The sequence below is a fragment of the Enoplosus armatus genome, chromosome 10 (genome assembly GCF_043641665.1).
Source record: "Enoplosus armatus isolate fEnoArm2 chromosome 10, fEnoArm2.hap1, whole genome shotgun sequence".
In the NCBI taxonomy this organism is placed as follows: domain Eukaryota; kingdom Metazoa; phylum Chordata; class Actinopteri; order Centrarchiformes; family Enoplosidae; genus Enoplosus; species Enoplosus armatus.
In genome coordinates this window covers 11,179,208-11,203,317 of record NC_092189.1, presented here as the reverse complement: position 1 = coordinate 11,203,317, position 24,110 = coordinate 11,179,208, and the positions used below count along the sequence as shown (strand labels likewise).

Below are 24,110 nucleotides of genomic sequence, written 5' to 3'. Positions count from 1 at the left end.
ACCCAAAACCCAATAATAAAAACTCATCTAAGCCTGTCCTCTTCTTCCTCAGCTGCGGTATCAGAAATGTCTGGTGGCACGGCCGCCCTCCCAACGAGCTGGCTCCTCCTCCTCACCCTCTCCGGACTCGGTGACCCGCCGGGTGACCACCAGCGTGAAACGTGGCGTCCAGTCCCTCATAGACACTCTGAAAACCAAGAAACAGCCATCAGAACTCCCCCAGCAATGACCGTCACCAGTGACCACAGCACCACCCCCCACCCCTCCCCCGGCCAACGCCTGGATGCCACTCACACACTATTGCCACGACAACACGTAATCAGTACCAGCCATGGTAACCAATGATGTACATATATGTTAACAAACACCACTGCAGATGAAGGAAAGAGGAGCAATCATCTAGTATGCCTGATGATAAAAAAAAAATAAAAAAAGAAGATAGAAATGTATGTTTCAGGAGGAGGAATGAAAAAGCTGGTGTCACTGGTTGAACTCTGACCTTTGAACACTGCTGTGTCCAAGTGTAAACCACCTGCTGGCTTCATCGGCCCTGACTGTATATGGATTTCTGGGCTAGATGGATTACTTGGTCAATCACTCTACAAACAGGATACAGGATAACACAGAAGGAAAGAAATATGTAATTTCTATTAAGAGACTGGTTACTCAGTTTTCGCTCATGCTCTTTCATCAGCACAGTAAGAGTCCCTGGACTGGACACCACAGACGACAAGCTACGGGAGACTTCCAGGACAGAAAAGGTGTTGTCTTGCTGTCATGGCATTTTGACAGGTGAATAAGAAAACAAGACCTGCCAAGACACCCACCCCCCACCACCACCACCACCAAATGGAATAAAAATATTTTGATCCCTTCGATGTGTGACAGACTTGAAAGAGATAAAAACTTCTCCTTCGAGGATGAATGAAGTGATTGTAATGATGACGTGTATGTAAATGATTGTATGTAGGAAGAGAGAATTTAGGGCACTAAACTTGTAGATATGAGGTGTTAGTGACAGAAGATGAGACAGATGTGGGTTTTGATTTTGCATGTTTTCTTGATGGGATATGTTTTATGTTGATGAGTTAATAAGGGTCCCGGTGAGAACAATGGTGAACACACAAGAAATAGATGCTCTCAGCACAAGTCATCTCCACTTGACCATGACTGGATTTACACTGGCACAAAAAATAATCTGGCCTATTTCTAACCTACACCTGATATACCTGAAGGTTTCTCTCTGCCCCATTTCCTGAATTACACGTAAGATTGTCAGTCAATGATTTTTACTTTCCATTCCTTGATGGAGGAGTATATCTGCAAAAGAAAGGTGACAGTTTTTAATATATTTTGAAGCTTTAATTAGTTCAGATTGTAATTTTTGCATACATTATAGAAAAACTGAGTTTAAAAGCTCAAGAATGTTATATTGCTTATGTTCAAACTTTACAATTTCCTCAGGAATCTTTATGCATACACCCAAGATATATGTGGTGGCAAGAAAGTCCAGATGTAGGCTTTTACTTTGGCAGATGTGAAGCGCTCGGGGCTACATGAACAGTGGTGCACAGTAGTGTTTGCCCTGCTTGGACAGCAGAGAAGATCAAATCTGTGCCAGACAGTAAGGGTTAACTATATTTTCTCTTCCTCGGTAAATCCAGCCAGTCTACTCCCACTCACAAACAAAATACACACACATACACACACACAGCAGTAAATGAAACGTCTGCTGTCACTGCTATCAAAACCTTTACACTGCTCCTATGGCTCGGGGCCACCACCTGCACTCAACATGAACTCTGTGAATGCAGTCCGATCTAAACAAAAAAGACACACACACACAAAAGAAGAGAGATGCTGTAAATCATTTCAGTTCTGTTCTTCACTCATCTCTACACCATGTAAATGTAATCTGTTGTGACAATAAATCCATTACCAAAAGAAAAAGGAGTAGCTTCTTGAATATGTCCTTTAATTTTTCAGGTCATTGGAACCCTATGTAATAGCTATTCATCATGTAGTGACACTGAAATGACATTGGCCCAGGCCTATACATATATGCAGGTTGATTAGATTCTGACTATGGCAAGGTTGTTCTTTATGGCACACAAAGACATTGTAATAATGTAAGCAAGTAATAATGGCTCGAGACGCATTTAAGCTCACTTATATTTTCACCTGTTCTATGTAATTTGGCAGTTTAATAATGCTGTATACATTTTGGTGTTAGAATTAAATACTACTGACTTTAGGTAAGAATTTGGTACAAAAGTTAATACTTCTTTTCTATTTGGGTTGGTATTTGTGAGCTCAAAACAGAGGCCGGGATTTGATCACAGCATCCTTGGAGAGACTACCACTGGAGCGGGAGAGGGTTACAGTTTGAGCTGGGGGCCTCCAGTTGTTGTAGCTGAAGCTTGGGTTGAATCTCATTCGGCTGTGCTCTGGTGGGAAGAAGTTGGGGAAGTGAACTTGAGGGAGGACGAGCACCACAGGCTTCAGCACCTCCTGATGAGCTCTACGGGGACGGACAACTGGGGCCAGCGGGGTAGCAGGAGGAGGGGCGGGATGCAGAGGAGTGGTTGAAGTGGTAGTGCTGAATACAGGGGTGATGCTTTTCTTGGGTGTGCTGTTTTCTGGTTTGGAAAAGGAAGAGGAGCTAGACACTGCATTCTTTGAGGCCTGCAAGCGCAGTGCTTTGGCTTTTCCTGAAGGACAAAAACAATGAGATAGAGGTCAGAGGGAGAAGACCAGATTTTTGGAACAAAGTACAGAGAGTACTGAGAAAAGGGGATGAGGAATAATAGTACAAGGCATTACATGCTGAACTACTTCTGTTTAAACCAAACTTTATTCCTTGCTACTCCTCTTATCCAAAATCTTAAAGGCAGAGTTTGACATTTTGGAAAAAATGATTATTCGTTTCTTGCCAAGAGTTAGATGAGAAGATTGATACCAGTCTCATATTTGTGTAAATATGAAGCTACAGTAAGGAGATGCTTAGCTTAGCTTAGCTCTCTGTACCTTCATTTTTAAGGGACAGACATGAAAGTGGTATCAATCTTCTCAGCTGTATGTACCCCTTAAAATATATGACCTAAGTTATCATGCCCACCTTGTGAAGACTGCCGCCTGTTAGAAAATTCCTGATGTCCACACAAAGTTGTACTGTTGCTGACCTTGGTCTCTTGGTTTTTGGATTGAATACTGACAGAGAAGTGGGGCTGAGAGGTTCGAGCATGGGTTGTTTTTGTTATTCTGTTGGTGTGTCCATGCTGCTGTTTTCTGGTTAGCTGGTTGAAGCCGATCCTGTCCAGTATGCCTTTGGCATTCGCCCTGACAAGCACTTCATGTGGTGCCTCTTTGACCTCAGGCTCGGGCTGTTGATAGGTGACAAAGCAATATCTTATATTTTCGAAGACATGACCAAATACTGAAAAAATATATTGGTGGATGAAACATGTTGCATACTGAAGCATACAACCAGCCCTCCAGGTCACCCAGACACTTCAGAATAAAATAAAAAAATATATACATTATTATATTCAATGAGAAATCTGTCATCACACACAGATATGTATGCTGATAGGGCCTAAAAAGTACCATAATCATATAAGCACATTGTTTAAGCACTTCAAAATCAAATAATCAACATTTAATGGAGACACAAAAAACATTTGTTTGTCGTTACCAGTGTTGTTTGAATTGAATTAATGGTCTAGGTGCTTTACATCATATGTAATACTAGTAAAGAAAAAGAGAAGAGGAGAGGAGAGCCACCATGTCCTTGCTGCTGGCTGCAGGGTCACCTGCTGTCTCAGCACCAGCCCACACAGCAGCCTACTGCTCTCCCCAACGCCTGAATTATTCACAAGCACAGTGTAGACTACGGGGACATGCAGCCTGTGTGGGTATATGTGTGTATTTTGTATTTAAGTGCTTACTTGTACTTTAATGCAAATGTGTATGTGTTTGAACAAGCTGTCTGTAATTCTATGTACAAAGGTATGTGTGCATACATACTGTGCATGTGCATTTTGCACATGTGCATGTACTTATGTGTGTTGGTACACTCGGTGCACACAGGTAAACATGCTTCAGAAGCATCACCGTAATGCAGTCTTTGGTGGACGCCCTGAACTTCATTGATGCTAACTCATACAGACAGGGGGCGCTGAATTATTCAACAGACACTCTCCCTTGCCTCCCTGTCTTCCCCCTCACCCCTGTAAATCTCACTTCCTCTCCATCTCCACTAACCAACTATGCCATACTCTGTAAATCTCTCATTTCCTTTGACACTCTGCCAAACTTGGCTGCCACAGCGTACCCTGGAGGTGAACCCATTCTGTTTCAATACTTACGTCCAAAATCATTAAGTCCAACTGCATCCAAATTTATGAAACTCACCCTAAGCAATGAATAAAAAAAAGTCAAAGTGAAAAGTGTAGGGTTCTGGATCCCCTATTAATATTGTCCAAATTAGTCCTTCAGACTTAAGAGTCCACCTATGATGTGTTCTGCTTCCTCTGGAAATAAGGCCAGAAAGACGTCACTTGAGTATCTTTATTGTTCCCAGCTGTTTCTGTACGAGTGCTCATAAAGAACTTTACTGGGCGACGCTATGACAGTCGATGTACGCCAGACAGCATTCAAACACTTATATAATTGCTATTTTTATGGCGTTTTTCCGAGTGCCACAATAACTTTTGATTAGCTGAGTTTATTAGAGGTGTGGAGAAAAAAATCCTGTTTGAAGCACCATTACAGCAGTTTGATTATCTTTTCATTCCTATCTGTGGAGGTATAAAACGTGATGGATGGCCAGAGAGGAACAGACACCACAGTGCAAGCGAGCCCCGTCACACCCAGTGGGGGTAAGATGGCTTAATAACCCGGCAAGAGCATCATAAGCGTATGAGCAGATTTCATAATGTGAGTATGTCGTAAACGTGGCTATGTTGTGGATTATGAGGATGTGGGGAAGCCCGGTCACACAGACTTGATGAGACTTTGCTGATGCACCTTCACCGACCCTGTAGATCCATTGCAACACACTGCACCTACAGCTAATTGTAAGACCTGTGACAGTCTTACTGTGTCACTTAACAACCACCAACAAAAAATAATAAAGAGGGAGAGAAGGAGATTGTCAGATGATAGTAGAGTGGAGAGATGATGCATTTGGCTAAAATGGCAAAAATTAAGACTTTATGAAGCAATAAAAGCCTGTGACTAGACAACACAATAGAGTCAAGAATGCCTCCCAATTATTAGTGTTCATTAAAAAGTCAGAAAATGTATCATTAAGCTGCTTTCAGACATGGACATTAGTGAAGTTACAATAAATCCCTTCAGCATGTCACTTGGCACTTCTACAGTGTCTAATTTTCAAGTGTATTCATAAACACCTTCATAGACATATTCACACACAAAAAACTGCACTAGATTCTGTTTCTCCCAATTCGCCTGCTTGTTTTCTCCTTTGGGTAATGAAATCCAAGACCAAATCTCTGCTCTAACTGCATGCTCTGAAGCCAACATCAACCTCTCTCACTCCTCTCATCCTTTCATCTCATCCCGACTTACCTGATTCCGATTTCTAAAGCTTCTGTTTTTCCCATTTCAGCATTCATTCCCACTCATCCCCCATTTCTGATTGCTGATTAGACTCGGACAAGACGCCTGCGTATGTGACCCAACATTCTCATTTCTTCCAGCAGCCTGACCTCTTTCCTCCCCTACTTTTTTGTCTCAAGGGTTTGGCCAAGTACCTGTCACACTTTGTGAAACTCATTTTCACCTAATCTCAACTTCAGTAGCCCGCTTTCTGCCCAAACAAAACATCATTCAAAGGGTTCTGTTTCTACACTTACAAGACAAACATGCTTCAGTTTCCCAGCGGATTAATTGTTTTTGACAGACTGCAGGCAGCACAGCATACGCGCTTCATCATAATTCCCACGCTTGTCTTAAGGCTCACCAATCAAACTTCTGTCACGCTGTCTGCTGTGTCTGCATCTGTGTATCATGAGAGAGACAACTGTGGGATGATATTTCAGGACAAGGGAGTTCAGTCAGTGTTTCATATATGTATTCATGTGTACAAGAAATTATACTTTCAACACTGAACAAACTGTGACACATAACACTCAGCCAAATAACACTCTGGTATCATACTGGGAAAGGCCATGGTCAGGTTCACGGCTAATGTTGGCACTTTTCTGTCATTGAAGACCAGACAGCTTGCCAGGGCCGGGTGCTAAATGAGCTAAATTTGTCCCTGCTTTGGCTGCACTGCCTCAAAGCAGCAGCAGCAGAGGCAGTGGACTGGTGGTGTAACTTTTTGAAGGAGCAACGATAGATTCTGTTCAAGAAGTAAAATGATCATATACACTATGACACAAAGATCTTGACTTGTTGTAGGTTTTACTAATCCTTCCATATTACAGTTTTTGGAGGTAGCACCTTGCGGCCGATAGAAAAACTACACCTTAAAAATGTTGTGTTTTACAGACATGTACACTTCAGCTGGTCTGCATTTCTACATCACTCTTCCTTTCTTGCGGTCATTTCTATACTTACTTATAAATATTAAAACGCTATATTGACCCTCAACTTCCTGTGGTAAATACGTTTAGTGTCGAGGTAAATAATATAGTGAATACTGGTGATGTGGACATCTCTTTGTCAATTCATCGGGGTTAACCACTGCTTTGCTCTGGGAGGTTTCTGTTTAAGTGATGCTTACCTCTCTCCTGAGAATAGCCAGAAAGCAGCCATTGCTCTGCTCTGAGGGCTCCAGTATGAAGAAGTGTTTTGCTTCCTCCGGGCCCTCGGCATGGTCAGGAATGCTGAACAGGGCAGGACTAAGCCTAGATGAAACACGCATATACACAAAGAAAAAAGATGGCAGCTGCTAGAAATGCATTACTTACTAAACTTAACACAAGCCCCATTAATTAAGTAAGTAAATACACATACTGTAAGTCCACTAGCTATCTAGGTAAAGTCAGTGTGATCCATGCCAGTAATATTATTTGTGATTTATTTATTTATTTATGCTAGCCTGAGGCATTGTCAGCACACCAGGCCAGCTTACTGCAGAGAGGAGTCTGTCTTGGTATATTCAAGCCTACAGGAATGGTAAACTTCAACAGGTCTTAAGTTCTTCAAACCACAAAAACACACACACACACACAAACAAACAAAAATATTGAAAAAATACAAAGTATGTCTATGAGAAGGCAAGCTGTCTGAAATACTTTTTTTGCCCTTTTCATAGCATTTAGAGACATAAAATGGCACCTTTGATTATATTTTCACTGAATCTCCTTTAGTTCCTGCCTGAGGTGTGCTGAGAGATTGACAGAAGCCTGTCAGAGGGGAGACAGACAAAAAACCCAGCGGGCTGACAGACAGCGAGGCAAACAGACAAAGAAAGACAATGGCAGAGACAGATGCAGAAAGGGCACCAGGGTACTGAGGTACAGAGACTAAGGCTGACCTGAAGTTTGCTTGTTTTGGTTCCCCCTCCTGCTCTGAGCAGGCCTTGGCTTGCTCCAGGGCTCTGCTCACCACCACCTCATTCTCCTCTGGGTATGACGAACAGGTAGAGTATACCACTGCCAAAACCTTAGGAACTATACAAAAAAATGTGTGCATTGTAACAACATACTGTATGTATATGTATGTAACTATATTGCACTTTTAAATGTAAATAAATCTGTAACACATAATGCCAACACATATCTGTATTATATGTATGTATATATTTATATAGCTGCTTCACTGACATGAGACCACATCACCAAAACAACACACTCATTTCATGTTCAATTAAAGCAGGACAGACAACCATTCAGTCGAAAAGTTTCTTCCTCTCATTTTATGACAATTAAATTTGATTATTCAAACTGAGCCAACCTCCTCATCAAGCGCTCCCTTTGAAGAAATGGCTTCTTGAATATTAATTTCTCAGTACTGTTTACGTATGTACATGGCTCATCTTATTCAACCGCTGCTGGCTTGTAGATTTGTGAAGCTGTCGGCCGTTTGATTTCCTTCATTTGAGCTTTGATTTCTTTCTTGCTCGCTAATTATAGCCAGACAGAAACAATTAACGCCGAGCTGATAACAAATAAAACCTGCTCAGATGTGGCAAATCAGCTCCAAACAAATGTGAAATATGGCTTCTAAGAAAGTGGAACTGAGTCAAGAAGACGAGAGGACTGAGGCATGAGACAGAAACATTTGTCATTTAGATGTCCTGTCCACGCACCTCACAGCTGGGACATTAAGGGCTTTGGAGGTGTGTTAATAAATCTGTGTGAGCGTTTGTCTATGCGTGTGCCTATGTAGAGACACTGAAATGAGACCATCGACTCAATCACGCCAAGGCACTCAAAACACACCCACCATTAATTAACAGTCCTATTAGAAAGTATCTACACTGGCAAAAACGTAGACGAGGGCCGATCAATCGAGTGATTAGAGGAGCTGGTTTTCATTTCCCCCAACAGAGAGTCTCCACATGCTCAACAAACATGATCCAGACCAACGCAGAAAGAAGAGCACTGAACAATACAAGACGGACTGAGGCTAATGAATGTAGCTCATGGACACCGATTAACAAGCTACTGAATGGAATAAAACACAACATGTAGAAAACAACAAAGCATTGACTGCAGAATAGAACTGTAACATCTGCAATCTAGAATAGAATATGATGTGACTTCAGAGTATGTCCCTCTCTCATACTCAGTTCTACAGAATAAACGCAATACAAAGCAGAATTCCTTGTCACTTGTTTATAAAATGTGAGGAATGCTGCAGCAGACTGTGGCTGACCGGCGTGCAGCAACATTAGCATTCCTAATTAAGACTCAGACGTTCTCCCAGGGAGACCACAGGCTTCAGTCTAATGGCATACGAGATTAGATAATTAGGGAGTATAAGCTTCATTGTGTCAGAGAGGTGAGAGAGGCTACATGCTCAAGACTGAGCTCATATGGTGCGTGTGTCTGAGTGTGTGTGTGTGTGCGTGTGTGTGTGTGTGTGTGTGTGTGTGTGAGCATGTCAACATGAGAGCAGGTGGATCGACACTCACACTTCAAGGCGTGATCAATATCCTTCCTCTGCTGGGCTACCAGAGCTTCGAGTTTGCTCTGGGCTATGGAGCCCTGGGATAAGTCCTGCAGCAGGTCTGTGTCTGAGAAAACCAAGAAGCATTTCAAAAGAGCAGATTCTTCTGTTTTATTAACTGATCTGTTCAGAAGTGTGGGTTATATATAAGCAACTCTAATATAAATGACATCCACACAAGTAGATTGAAGGACTTCATTTGACAGGTTTGTTATAGAGTTGGAGTGTGCAGCCTATGAGAGGATTGTGGGTGGATCATCAATAATTATCTTTAAAACTAGGTCAAACATAGCAAGTAAAATGTATGAAATGTAAAGTGTTATTCATAGTAATGCTCTCCATCTTCTGTTTAAACAGAAGTAATGGGCACTTCTGTGTTCTTCGATGTACTTTGGTGTTCACTGTGAAATTGTTCTATATAGATAATTTGAATAATATGCCTTCACAGAATATAAGTTTGTGTGCTCATTGTCATGCAGTATGAACTCAGGATGTTGTGAGTACACTGTACACACAGCATCCTCAATTATTAAGACTAACCAACAGTTTGTACCTCTTTTCTATTTCAGTGTGGACACAACAGGGTGTAATGTAGACTAGGCTATAACATGTATTTTTGAAATCCACACATAATGGCTCTGCTGTAGTGCATAGATCTCTATGTACCTCCATTCTCTTGCAGTATGAATTCAACCGGGTTGCTGACTGCAGACACAGAACACTTGGGGGTCAACAGGATAACGCGCACCTTCTGGAGTCTCTTGTCACCACCGTCCAAAGACTGTAAATCCTCTGGTATTAGCTTCACATCTAAGCAGAATGAACATACAGTTAAATGATAACCACGTACACACATTTGCTCAATGCTCAAAGTCAGTTCACAATCTCCCGCTATATTTCTTGTAGAAAAATACCCTGCCTGAGGGCGTCTTTTGCAATTATAATAATGTCAGCTTTGTCGCATGTGCTTAATTGTTTCCCTAATGACTAGCTGAGGTGGCAGCCCCTATCAGCATATAATATTTACATACAGCTCAGAATCTCAGCAGACATTGTCTGGTTTAAAGTACACTGCCTGCATATAAGAGTCTCTGAGAATTTGCTGACAACAACAACTGCCAATTTTTGCTCTAGTTGTTGGCAAAACTCCCTAAATGTCTAAATACCCCAAATATTTGTTGAAATTGGTCACCTTGGTCAGCCAAATTTAGTCATTTCACTTTACCTTGATAGTTATTTTTTCAAAGTGGCCATTTGCTAAACAAATAGTAGACCAGTCAGGCCAACAGGCAACATTCAGTTTCCCATTCTCGCTTCCATTCAAGTAAAAGACACATGAAGACAAAGATAGCCTATGGAGTCATGAAAACAAAGAGAGTAAATAGACAGCTGTTTTCTCTGGTTTCTATCTATTTCATCTTTTGTCTCTCATACAAAGACACAAACAGATCCTGCACTCATGCACATCCATTTTATTCCTACTCTTGCAGCCCATGGCAGTGACATTCTGCTGTAGTTCCTCCCTCTGAGCGTTTGTACGATCGCTGACACAAACGTGGACTGTGGGCTGGTCGTTGCGGTTGGCTTTATGTTCCTCTGCAATAAGGGAGGCAGTGTGGGAGACAGTGAGGGCAGAGAAGCAGCCCGCCATAAGAACATCTCCTTCCTCTCGTAGCAGGGAGCACACTGCATTTGGGCCCAGGCTGCAAGATTTATCCTACAGACACATTGAGTGAAAGAATTAGTTTGATAAAGAGACCGACAGACTGAAGACTTCTAAATTCAGGTTTCTGCACAGTAGCAACACTCTGCAAACTAATGAGACACAAACTAGGATAAGAAAAAGTAGGAGGAAAAGTTGCACTGTATGATGGTGTTACATACAATTGAGGCGTGAACAGATGAGAGAGGAGAGGGAGTTTGGAGCAGCTGTTGCAAAGCAGGTACTGAGGGGAGGAAGAGGAGGAGACAGAGCAAAAGAAGAATAATGAGAAAAAATTTGAATAACAGTGCAGTCAGATTACAACAGAGATGTCCTTCAATCAATGCGGTCCCCTCTGGAAATAGTCCTGAACTTATCCCTGTGGAACCACTGGGCGGGCTTGAGTTTCTGTAGTTAGTATACAGATCGCAGGGTTTGTTAGGAAAGACAAACCGGGGAGGAGAAGAACAAGGACGTTTGAAAAGACAGAAAAACAGAGGAGAGAAAGTGTGATGGAGGCTCATAAAAAGGAGAGAGGGAGAGGTGATTAATTAGGCAGTGGTGTTGAATATTTGATTGAATTTGGCTGCAAAATCTGATTTAATTGTGTTGTGTTGTGGTGCTTTGTGCTGCTTACAGTTTGTATGGCAGCTTGACTTTAATGGAGTAGAAATTAAATGATTAAACCGCTCTGCCCCTCCCAGGCTGGAGAATTCTTTATGGCTCAAATTGAAGTATGGATGAGAGGAACGGATGTGAAATATTTGTATCTGGGCAAACAAATCTTAGTTGGCATAAGGGATCTCAGTCTAATCAATTTGAGCAAGTCCATTTCCAAAGTGAAATCATCAGAGAAGATTGATGGAGCTGAACAGATTTCCACAGCTATATTAACGTCTCCTTTCTCTGTGCAGCTTGTACCTGAACGATGAGTTTGTGGTCGCTAAGCAGCTTGGTGGAGTACAGCTGAGCCTTCAGCTGAGCAGGGAATACCAGTATGTCCCCACAGTGGGGATCCTGGCAGAAGGTAGAGCCCTCCAGCTGCCCAACCGATTTCACCTGCGAGAAGCCTGCATTCTTCAGCACACTTTGGACCTCTTCAAGGCTAGAAGCCGAGGAGAGGAGGAGAGAGGAGAGCAGATTAGTGGAGGCCCAAGAGAAGGGATGAGGGAAGGAGGGAAGAAGGTGAGAGGTGGAAGAAAGAGAAGGACTGTCATCATAGATAATAATAGTGTGTAAAATTGCTATGTGGCCTTTTAAAAGACTTTAACGGTAAAATGTGCTGTAAAGGCCATTAAGATACACACATGCCCACACACACATACATACACACACCACTAGTCCCAACAGGTGACCTTTACAGTCCCAGAGCTTGCTGAGGGTTGTTGCTGATTGAATCTGTCCACAGCAGCAGGATTTACACCTAACTGAATCAGCCTGTCACGGGGGGGGGTCGCAAGAACACACATTAGCACACACACCCAACGACACACACACATAGTCCAGTGGTTTAATTGGATGTCAGCTGGGCGCCTGGCCCATAAAACATTGGGCAGCACCCCAAGTTAAAGGTCTGTGTGTAGATGTAGGTGTGTGGCTGTAGATGCTTGCACACGCTCTATATATGCTGACAGTGCATTCCTGTGTTTATGCACAGGTGTGCGTGTACAGGTGTACGTTGTCTGCCTCTGAGTGTGTGAGTGAGTGGTGTATGTTCACGTGTGTTCAGCTCACCTGCTCTTCAGTGTGTTGACCCATGCGTAAAGTGGAAGGCTGTTTGATCTCTCCTGCTTCGTCTTCACACTCTCCGGCAGGATACACTCAATAGACAAGAGATCATGTTTGATCCTGCAGCGGGCCAGAGAGGCTGCCAGCTTGGTTTTAAACCTACATACAACACATACAAAAGGAACTTTCTATATTGCTTCCTTTTTCCTTCCCTTTTATAATTCCAGTTTCTTCTTTTTTTTTCTTTTTGTTATTTTTCTTTCCTTACCTGAGGAGGTAGTTCTCCACATCTCTAACTTCCTGTATGATCTCCTCCTCCCCCTGGCTTTCCCGTGGGAGGAACTTTCTGTCCTGGAAGTCATAGAGCATGACGGCAACAAGGCTCATCTGATCATCTGGCTAGAGCATAAGAACAAAAAGTACAGTTAATTGGTGACTTCCACTTTAACAAGAGGACAATGAAACAGGAGGAACAAGCAAAGATGCTGCATGACTAATACAAAAGTTTGTATTGTAGTGAATTGTTTCTCCTCAAAGGTAAGCTGCATAATGGTACATATCTGGAATTGTGTAAAAGTGCACAAAACCAAGATGTCCTGCCTTGACCCCACTCCTGCTACTTAGTTAAACATAGGAGGAAGCCTGAGTTGTGTCTCTACTTCTCCTCCTCTACAATTATCTCTATCCCTTCAGCTCTCTACCCTCTATCTCTTTTTCTTGCCATGTCTATGTCCCTCTCTCTCTCTCTCTCTCTCTCCACCTTTCTGTCCCTCAGGGTGGGAGGGCACCAGCCGCATTAGTGGCAGATGGTGTTCCACAGCAGCAACAGCTTGCAACATCCTCACTACTGGGCTAATGGGCCGACAAGCTAGAAGGCTACAAGGGTGTATGCTGCAGCTAAGGAATTAGCCAGCACTTATTATTCATTCCAGAGGCTTTCAATTTCATTTTTGGAAAGATTGGTTTCAGAGACAGGTTGTGGCACTCCATTTTTCCTCTCTCGTCCTCTCAAATTCCACTTGCCCTTTACCAAGGTTAAACCCTTGGGTGTGGGAAAATTCCCAGTCATTAAGTTGCCTGGCAACAGCGTCCCATGGTGGGAAACTGGCCTACAGTAAACATGACGGCTGTGTTTAGTCACCTCAGATGCAGGTCTATGAAATAAGAGATTGACTTGATCTCACTTTATTTGGACTAGTTTTACATTTTACCACATGACCATAAACTGGGTTTGAAAATAATGTTAGTGTTGATGCTAAGATGCTAGACTTGGCCACTGATTAAATTCAATTAAGTATTATGAGACATGTGAGTTGAGTTTTATAGATAAGGCAATTGCAATACATAAAATTAATATGTACCACTTATTAATTCTTAAACAGAGAAAACTACTATGTCAGCTATTTTCAAGGAAAGTTGAGTTGTATTTAAAGTTTAATGTGCCTCATTTTACATGGGGCTTGGGCTTTAACATTTCATGTTAAATGTGCCAGTGTACCTAATGCGCTTGCGCTCTACATTGTCACTCAGAATATTTCCATCCTACACAGGATTTAGGCTTCATTTTTTCTTTCCATTGTGATCAAATGTGCCTCAGGCTCTTTCAGCACTCTATCTATATATTCATTTTTCATTCTCATTTTTTCCCCAACACCCTCACGTACCCCCCTTTTTCCAGCCCGCCTATTTCCTCTCACCCACCTCTTTCTCCTCTCACTATCAAGGTTGAACTTTATAGATGCCAGCAGTGTAAAAGGAGGTGAGAGTGAGTTCTAAAGACTGTCTCATTGTGTCTGGGCTTTATTGTCTCACTGGAGGGATGCAGAGTAACGACCTGCCACCAACACATAGGAAGACCCATTCATTTCACCCAGGGCCATATTTCACAAGGCTACAGTGTGAGTGTATGTGTATGTGTGTGTGGGGATTGCTTTGCAAACACACATTCATGTGTATTAATGTGTCTGTATATATTTGCGCCCTCACTGAAGTAGACATTGCTTGTCTACAATCTGTACACTCCATGACAGCTCTGTTTTCTGTTCACATTCACCACCTCTTGCTTTCATTATTCTTCTCCTCTACCAGCTATGTGCACACATACTAGCTCTGTGCATGTTTTATCAGCATCCGGACTGTTAGAGAAGCCGCTAGAGCAGCCCTCCTATTTCCTCAGCTTCTTTTGCATCCTGTGATTATGTACATAGTGAACAGCATCAGGTTTTAGCTATATCTCTGTACAATGCAACATATTTCAAGTATTGAAATTCATTTTTATTATACATGCTCCCTGTAAAAATAAACTTTAAAAAATAAAAATAATTAAAATAAAAAAATAAAATAAATAAATGAATGTTAAAAAGTGGCAAAAGTACATGCCAATCTCCTCCAGGATACTCCTTCATTTAAGTAGCAGAGCGTTCCTCTACTGTGTAACTGCTGCATGTTAACAGCTTTGCTGGAAATCTTTGCCTAAGTATCACTAATAGCATTCAGCACACTGGTTCTAGGACATATGTAGGATAGACACTGTGCAGAATACACTCAGACACCCCATCCAAACTCACTGCCCCTGGGTTGTTACAGCATTTTGATTTCATCACTAATTAATGGAGTGTTTTGTTTGAGAAAAGCAATAAAGGAAAAGACACGGCCAGGCACGTTCTGCCACATAGTACCTTTTAGATGTGTTACTCCAAAGGGAGCAATTGTCATTGATTAGGGTAGGGAATATAAAAGACAAGAGGTGCTTTGTGAGTTGATGAAAGGAGTGTATCACTGTAATGCATCAATATTGCTGTTACTGATTAGAGGTCTAGAGAACAGAACATAGAGTATATGGAGTATGAACGGCAATGGATATTGGAGTGAGCAAAGCACTGTCAAAGGGTTGTGAGTGAAAGAGTTAAGGAAAACAGCACAAGGTAAACAAAGCTATACACAGAGGAATAGCATGGTAAATTCCAAATCTTAAGTCTAGCAATTCTCAGATTCGAAAGGACTTTGATTTTCAGCAGCAAATTGAAAGTAACAGATGTGCCTCGCTCTGTCACATAATGCCAACATACACTAAGGGATTAGACATGCTTCAGTGTTTCTTCTAGAATTTTTTCAGCAGCAGTTAATTTGTTAATGCTAAGTACTAACTTGTCAATAATCATAACCATTTATGCATAACAATGAGTTCAACATTTCGAAAGAACAGCAGCCTTTTTTTAATGTACCACACCATCCAGGCAGTGACAAAGTGACAATCTCAAGCACATCCACTTTATGAAAAGTTGAACATGTTTCAACAAAAGGCACCCGATATAGCTAAACAGCCAGCTAGCCAAACTCAAACCTTGCTTTCCTTATCCCTACTGTCTTCTGTCTTACGGCTTCAGCTGCAGAAACCTTGACTTAACAGTTGAACTGGGCTAGTGCAGTATCCAAGTGGGCTGACGACGCATCTCTCTCGCTCTTGTTCTTGTATAATGGGCGGCTCAAGCAGCCCACAGAGTGAAACCCCCGCGGGCCGGTCTGACTATGCTCTCCCCTGTTTGTCACTTTACCTGAGGAGAAAATGCTGTACTCGCACTGATGTTTATTTGGTTGTCATGACTTCACAAGTGATTGACGTCCTGTCACTGCTCCAGTTGCTCATCCTCAAAGTGGAGAAAGAGTGGACGACCGTAGGTTTGAGTTCAGTGGAGCGGACAGCGCCGCAGAGTCATGTAATTGCGACTTCATTACATTTCATAAGATTCTAAAGCAGGCAGTGATTTTGGAGCGGTGGGCCACCACTGCAAAATGCATATAACAGAAACACTGTGTTTACCTCCCTTACACTACTGCTGTATCCAAAAATACTGCTCCTATGGAACTCACTTACCATTGGCTGAGTGAGGTAAAAGCAGCTGTCAATCATGATGTCCTCTAGCAGTTCTTGATCTGTGCAGAAAGAAAGTAAAACAAGGTTAGGTAGAAGGATGGGAATGTAGTAATGGGGATTTCCATTACTAATTATGTGTCTGAGTAATAATGATGCATATTAGTGCCATCTTTTATATCAGTGTCTAATTATCCCTAGAAACCAATCCCGACTCTTTCATTTGGAGCAGGAGATAGAGGCACACTACCCATTAACTGGTAAAATATATGCTACGAAGGACATATCCATACATAATGACGAGAACATTTCTAGAAAAAAGAGAGAAAAGAGATTTAGACAAAAAGCAAGAGAGGCTCCTACAGGCACCCCAAATGATCATGATTTAATTTGAAAAGATAATTCAATTAGATGGGGGGGCTTAATTTCCCGTGATTAAACGCTTATTTGGTGCTTAATTAGAATTAATCTGATTTACCTCATTTCTTTCATTTATTACATCTGTGCTGAGTGGGTGTGTGTAATCGCAGGACTAATGGCATTAATGACATCTGAAGTAATAAACAGGCTGCATCTAAACATGACAGGCAAGCATGTATTTCATACCAGACTAGACTGCGTTTGTATAGCTCTTGTTATCTTCTCTATTATATTCAACACCTGTTACTTACAACTGATGTAGTGGTGACTTGATGGACAAACATAACTGTCTTATTTTACACTTTTATACTATACAGATACAGGACCTATTATAAAAGTTAAATTTGATCTATTATCTGTTAAGCTTCCTTTTCCTCCAAGGCTATACGCTAAAACTTTGATTGACCTTCTTTATCAAATCTGGACAGCAGTCAGGTAGCTATGAACTGTGAAGCTGTGAGAGCGGCCTATCAGATATATGTGGTTTAGAGTTTTTTCATCCCCATGCCCTGGCTGTCATATCATGAAGGCAGCAACTGTCTCAAAAGCCTACAGGATGCTTTCGCTCTGAAATATACATAAAAACACACACAGACTTATCTCTTCCATTCCCATCTGTGAGCAGTTTGGCTCACATTTTTAATATGAGGGAGATGAAGAGACAGAGACACTATCCAGTTTATCATATTAGGATTAAAGAACAGCTGCTTCCAAAGCCACTCTGCAGGTACAGTGTTTGCTTATTACACACTGGAAATGGGAAAGGATCATTTCTCTAACCTAGATGTGTTTCTAGTGAGGGTGGAAAAGGCCTCTTTATGTTAGTGCAGAGGAGTAAATAAAAGGTGGAAATGAGGTGCAGGTGTTGGTGTAAATGTGAAAATCCATGGTTTTAACATTAATACACATGTGCAGTATGTGTCCACCACACGCATGGTTGCTTTCTTGGTTGATTCTTCATCTTAACAGACACACCTCTTGAGCAACAAATGGGAGGTAAGCCCAGGACAGAGCCCATCCACTGAGACACCATGGAAACTGTATTCTGGGACTGTACTGTACTGTACTCTGAGCCACCAATGCACACTGGGTATATAGCATGTAGGGCAGGACAAACACACACATCTGCACGCAGTTACATCCACATACACACGCACACACACACACACACACACACACACAGTCAGGTAAACAAATAAATGTTTAGAGCTTATCTTTAATTGAGGAAACAAATGCATATCCTCAACATTGATCGTAATTATAGCAGATACCGGTCAATTGGGTTTACAATAGTAGCCATTACTGCAGAAGGCCTTAAAGATAAGCGCTGAAGAGATAACCACTCAGTGCACACAGAGCAGCACAGACCCCAGAGGGAGCCATGATGGTTTGGTCTGTAGAGGTCATAGTCTTCCAAATGCTATAAATCACACACAGCAGGTTGAATAAAACACAGAGAGAATTCTGCAGTAAATCACTTACAGTAGACATCTTTACACAGCAGACACGGTTCCTGGGTTTAACTTGAGGGACATGACAGAATTTCTCAAATCAGAACTCCTGACTGTAGAGGTTGATGTACAAAACTAATGCTTGAGATCAGTCTAACAAGAAACTATTCCTACACCAGCAGGAGGCACTAGTCATCACAGGACGTGTTGAGGTTGTGTGTTTTATGGCCTCCATCCAGGTATTACACAATGAGCACTGACTGATGGTGACTGTAGTCAAACAAATCCTGAGTGAAAGAGCCAGACCTGAATGCAGGCTCCCTTTCACTTCAGCCAGGTCTTTGTCTCACAATGTTCCACATCAGTACACACGATTGCACATTAATCTAACAGAGGACCGGCCAAAAAAAGTATGTGCCACAAGTTATACAATCACCTTCGGACTAAATGGCAAATCTATCTTACATATTATATTACTACCCACCTGCACAATTTAATATTTGCTGAGGCATACTGGCGGTTGCTGCTCTGACTGTGGTCAAGGACAAAAAAGACAGTCTTTCTCTCTCTCATGCTCTAAATCCAGCCTTGCACAAAGTGGTCCAAAGAACCTTTCTAGTTGCACACAGAGAATACAGCAGCCGCAGTCATCTGACAAGGGCGTATGGCAGCCCAGTTGGATAGTATGGACAATGAGGCAGAAATACTCAGAGGAGTAGCCAGTGGAAAGAAAGAGGGAAGCGGGAAAGGAGGAGGAGAAGAGGAGGGGGGTGCTCATGGCCGGCGACAAGGTCAACTAAATGTTTACTAGTAAGAATTCATACAAAAATGACTTCACTTGGCTAAACATCTACACGTACCACAAGCACTGAGACCACAGGGTACAAATCTACAAGAAATGAAACCTTGATGACATAAACTGCCTCTAGGTCAGTGATCAAGCAGACAGTCATTCATATATGAAAAAAGGCCTTTTAAAGAGACGGGAGAGGTCAAAGAAATAGAAAAGCCCTGAAGATATAAAAAAAGAGACAGAGTGAAGTGAAGCAGGTGAGGAAGGACTTGCTTGCTAATATTTGTCATTTGGGCAACTTCAGCTTTGTCTTTGTCTATAAAATGTCAAATCTACACCAGGGTAAACATCACCAACTCTCACTCACATTGTACACACACACATATTTTAGTATTGACAGCAACAGACAAGTCTGTGTCCTCAGCCACCGATATGGAGCTTACTGAGCGACTTTTTTGTTTTAAGCAGATAAGAGTTATAATCACAAGATCAATACCAGAGCTCATTGGCATTTTGCTCTGCGTGTTTTTTCGCTGTTGAAGCATTTCTTCTTTAGGTTAACAACCGACCTCAGCTCAATTTTGTCATTCCAAGGCAGTGCGCGAATGATGTGTCTTGTGTGTGTGTGTGTGTGTGTGTGTGTGTGTGTGTGTGTGTGTGTGTGTCACTAGCAAATCAATTTCTGCACCAAAAGTCAAGACTGTTCGTAGGAAGAGGAAGAGGAGAGATTAACATTGGCTTCCAGGCTGTCATTTCATCTGCACCCAATTTCAGCACACAGCCAGCGCGAGTGACTCTAACATGTGACCAAAATACATATGTGATGGAGGCAACCATCATGTCTCTATAACAGGAGTTTCATTAACAATCAGTACCAAGCCGCTCTCCTTGTGTAGCCATGATGTACTGTCAATTTATGTGTAAATACACCAACTGTAGCAATGGAAACTGATTTTACCACAGATACAGGAAACTCCTACTTCTGATGGCTTTTGTAGCTTCTCCTTTCTCCTTTTTAAGTTACCCCAGTAGCTGAAATTCTACAAATGAACTAATTCTATAAATGTCAGATGTGGGAGATGGGAACTGTAGTGAAGAATTGTACTAAAATAGCACTGATATGACAGAAAATATTTGTCTTTGAAATAAGCTCTAAACAAAAAGGTGATATAGGTGCAATATATTGTAATTGATCTCAGCTCAAACAGGCAATTTTTCCCTTTAAATAGTTCATGCTCTTGGGCAAATTAACATGTTTTCATGTGCCTACAGTAACAGCAAAATCCTCATGGTGGTTAGTATATACAGGCATCCGCTCATAGAGAGAAAAAAAGGGTGATGGATGAAAACAATGTCCTGGCAATAACATCTCTAAGTTCTCTTTTAATATCCTTAGTAATCTAGTCGATTACACCTGGTAATGTAAGTACTATGACCTACAGCTGTAAAACTATAGGTTACTGGAGAAAGGTGCTGGAACTTGTGATGATGTTTTGAGGTGATCTGCATTCATTGTGGGACATGTAGGCCTGAGGCTTATCCAAGCTCAGCGGATGGATAGTGAGAAGGAAGAAAATCATTCATGGCAACAAGGGTGTTCCTGCTACCTGACCTCTCCATCCACTAAGAACGCATTAAATCGATTCCAGCCATCTTCCTGCACTGGCAGTTGGCTCACCTCCCCTCCCTTATCACCATGGTGATTACACACCCTTGTGGTTTCGGTCACCCCAGACCCCACCCTAGTCCCTGATAACAGATCATGGGCCAAATTGATTTGTAGCATCACACAGAATTCCCCCCGGTCATTCAAGCATTTTTTTCTCTTCTACTTGCCCTTCATCAATCTATCTATATCCAATTCTACCTGTCAATTAACTTCCCCGGGGCTATTCATTCTCATTTTAAATGGCTGTTTGTTTGCCTGGAATCAAATAGGTTTTACTTGCAATTTAATGTACCTGAAATGAATAAACACCCTTTGCCGATGTCCTCACTCCAAACTCGCCCAAAGCACACAATGTAAGTGTATAAAGTGTGTGGATATGTACATACATGCAAGGTTGACAGAATAAGGAAGGAACATGAGAGGAAAGTCAGTAATGGGAAAAGATTCAACAAATCCAAGTTCACTCTACATCACTCTACCAGTCACTCACATTTAAGTGTATTGAAGGCCAGCTCATAAGCTGGACGTTGCATCTCCTCATCTTTCACTTCTGGTAATGGGAGCCCTCTCTCTTTGCCATAATTCACCAACCGCTGGGCAGCAGGCTTCTCCAGGTGGTTATTCTGGAAGATGACTGATGCCAGCAGGTAGACTCTGTCTGGAAAGCCCAGCTGACCTCGGTCGGTGGTCTGGGGCTCTGGAGAAATAGCAGAGATGTCACTGTCGGCTGGGTTATCCAGAGGAGTCAGGTCCTTGCTGCTTGCAGTCTGGGAGCCAGCCTTTTTTGTCTTGCACGTGGAAGCACGATTGGGACACCCTCTAATATTTTTTTTTTTAACCATCTTCACAGGGATGTGTTTTCTCTTTGACACCTGAAAACACATCATAAAATCATTACTTTTAGGACTTAAATAATGCATAAACCACTCATACACAAGATACTAACATTGACACTCAACTACATTTGACTGAACTAAATCAAATTGACTTCACTTGACTTTACCCATGTAAGTCAGATTTCTTGACAAACAGTAGGTTAAACAAGGTTTTTGTGAATACATGTGTTATCCAAATAAGTACACCCAAAGCTAACATTTATAGCCATGGTGCCATCTTTGCTTTGTTTAATTCTTACCAGGTTGCAGGACATTTGACAAACTTAGCTAACCTAGTTAACATTAATCACTTTAGCAAACACTGTGAGTAGATTAATGTAACTAGCTAAAAATGCAACTGGCTGTAAGTACTGAGGCATAAAAGTTATATATAACAGGTATATAGTTAAAACTATAAGTTACAGCTTCTGTTTTGAAACAAGTGGAGTAACGTTAGCTGAAGTAAGTTAACGTTACATTTGTGTGAATGATTTGTTAAAGTCAACTGGCTAGTTAGTTAGGTTATGCTAGCTAACTAACCACAGCACTGATTTAACCGAAGTGAAGTTGCTGTCTATTAACGTAGCAGCGGTAAAATAGAAAACATTGTAATAATTCACGTTACCTTATGAAAAGAGTGTCCTGTTCTCTCTCCCACAAACACTGTTCTCGTACCCGGGACTCTTCATATTTACCGGTATGTAGTTTAACGGTACTACTGTTGGTTGTTCTGTTAACCTTGACTCAACGCAAAGTTTTAACTGCCAATAAATTCCCCGCTATAAATCTGAGTCCGTTATGAGGCGATGGGCGTCTCCACAGATGTTTACTGCAACCCACTGCCCCTACCCTCGAGTCTCTTTACCGCTAATTTAAAAAAATACCCTGAAGGCTTTAGATATACAGGGTTGCGTCGCCACTTTAAAACAAACTTTCCAAATGTCTGTCAACATTGGGGAGCGTTTTGGATTAGCGTGCCTCCATCACCATGACAACGCTATGCTAATTTCAAGGTCCTGTTCTTCACGGATCAAGAATTAATCTCCTTAACGCTGGCTGTCCTCTGTCTATCTGGAACATTGTGGGCTTGTTAAAGTTTTACAGAGCATTATGTCAAACGAAAGCTAACGACAACACTGGTGGACAGTGACACAAACCTAAATCAGTTACAGATGGCGTGCAGCTGTTGTTTCACAACTAGGGTCCATGAAGGAAGTTTCATCCAAACGCAGGGGCGTAGGTAGCGAAGAGTTATGGGCCCTATGCACAGGAGGTGACTCTGGGCCCCTCTCTATTTTCCTCTCCTCTTTGCATCACAATTATTCTACCTGAGACTCATGAGACGTAGTTCATCTAAACTACTGTATGTATATGTAACACTCACTTATACACATTACACCAAACACGTATTTCAACTCAAAGCAAAATCTGTTCGAAATCAGTTTATATGGAGAGAAAATTGAGGCTGCACAAACAAATATTGTCCAATTGTACTTCTGATTCTTCCATTTTGCTCTCAAAAACACTCTATAATTATTAATTTGCATAATGTCTTATTTGTTTGCTGTTTTGTATATTTTAACAAAAACTAACAACAAATTTAGTGTAAAGTGAAGTGATATAAAGGTTTTATACATTATAGGTCCAGACACTTCAAATTCCTTTCCATCAGTCAGTGACCCTATATTAATAGTGCAATGAAGGTAATATGTCACTCTGTTTTGATTTTTAAAATTGCTTTCAGAGCCCAATAAGGAGTCTCAAATAACAATTTGAACTTGTACTGTAAAGTAGCAATACCACAGGGTAAAAATACAAGAAATAGTAAGTGATTAAGCAAAAGTAATTCTGCAACTAAAAGTACTCATTATGCAAAATGGCCCCTCTTAGTATTATATTATCATGTACGCATATTATATTATTGGATTATTGTGATAGATGAATTAACATGTCAGCAGAATGTTAATGTTGTAGCTGGTTGAGGTGGAGTTAATTTTAACTGCTTTAGATATTAGGCAGTTTAAAATAACCATACGGTATGTTTTGTATGTAAAATCTTAATCTACAAAGAAACTAGGAACTGCAGCTGTCAGATAAATGTGGTGCAGTACAAAGTAAAATATTTCCATTCCACCACTAGTTACTCATTGGTGAATTAGTTGTATCATCACAGTGATTTTCCCGTTCTGTTTGCAAATCTAAGTGATGATAGACTTCTCCAAGTGAAATTTTGTAAAGCATTTGGTAATTTCCCCAGCAGTCTTTCCATCAGTGCCTGAGCTGCTACGCCTATCCAAATTACATGGTTCACACTTCCCCTGGTTTCCCATGGAGATTACAGTGTACTGTGGCCCCTGCAGCTCACAAAGCACTAATACAACTCAATGCGGCCCCTCAGACAGAAAAGATATTCTCACTTATATCAGACGCGTCGTGCTTCAGCATGACAATCAC

General features: G+C 41.5%; 2 protein-coding genes across 2 annotated transcripts in view; one reads left to right on the top strand and one right to left on the bottom strand.

Moving 5' to 3' along the window:
• The window catches only part of LOC139290966 (amyloid beta precursor protein binding family B member 2), a 32,294-nt gene extending 30,353 nt beyond the window's left edge, over positions 1–1,941 (top strand). The window contains exon 15 of the mRNA XM_070912811.1: positions 53–1,941. Within this exon, the coding sequence (XP_070768912.1) occupies positions 53–229 (177 nt within the window). The 3' untranslated portion in view covers positions 230–1,941. The remainder of the gene's footprint in view (positions 1–52) is intronic.
• A 372-nt stretch (positions 1,942–2,313) lies between these two features.
• Positions 2,314–22,338, bottom strand: LOC139291655 (putative methyltransferase NSUN7). Its single transcript, XM_070913756.1, has 13 exons — positions 22,282–22,338; positions 21,272–21,653; positions 16,452–16,510; positions 12,846–12,976; positions 12,584–12,736; positions 11,771–11,954; positions 10,630–10,864; positions 9,814–9,957; positions 9,113–9,214; positions 7,511–7,646; positions 6,755–6,878; positions 3,119–3,383; positions 2,314–2,705 (listed from the first exon to the last, which is right to left on the bottom strand). Exons 2-13 carry the CDS (start codon positions 21,621–21,623, stop codon positions 2,314–2,316), a joined length of 2,277 nt encoding a protein of 758 aa, XP_070769857.1. The 5' UTR covers positions 21,624–21,653; positions 22,282–22,338.
• Positions 22,339–24,110: the final 1,772 nt, after the last annotated feature.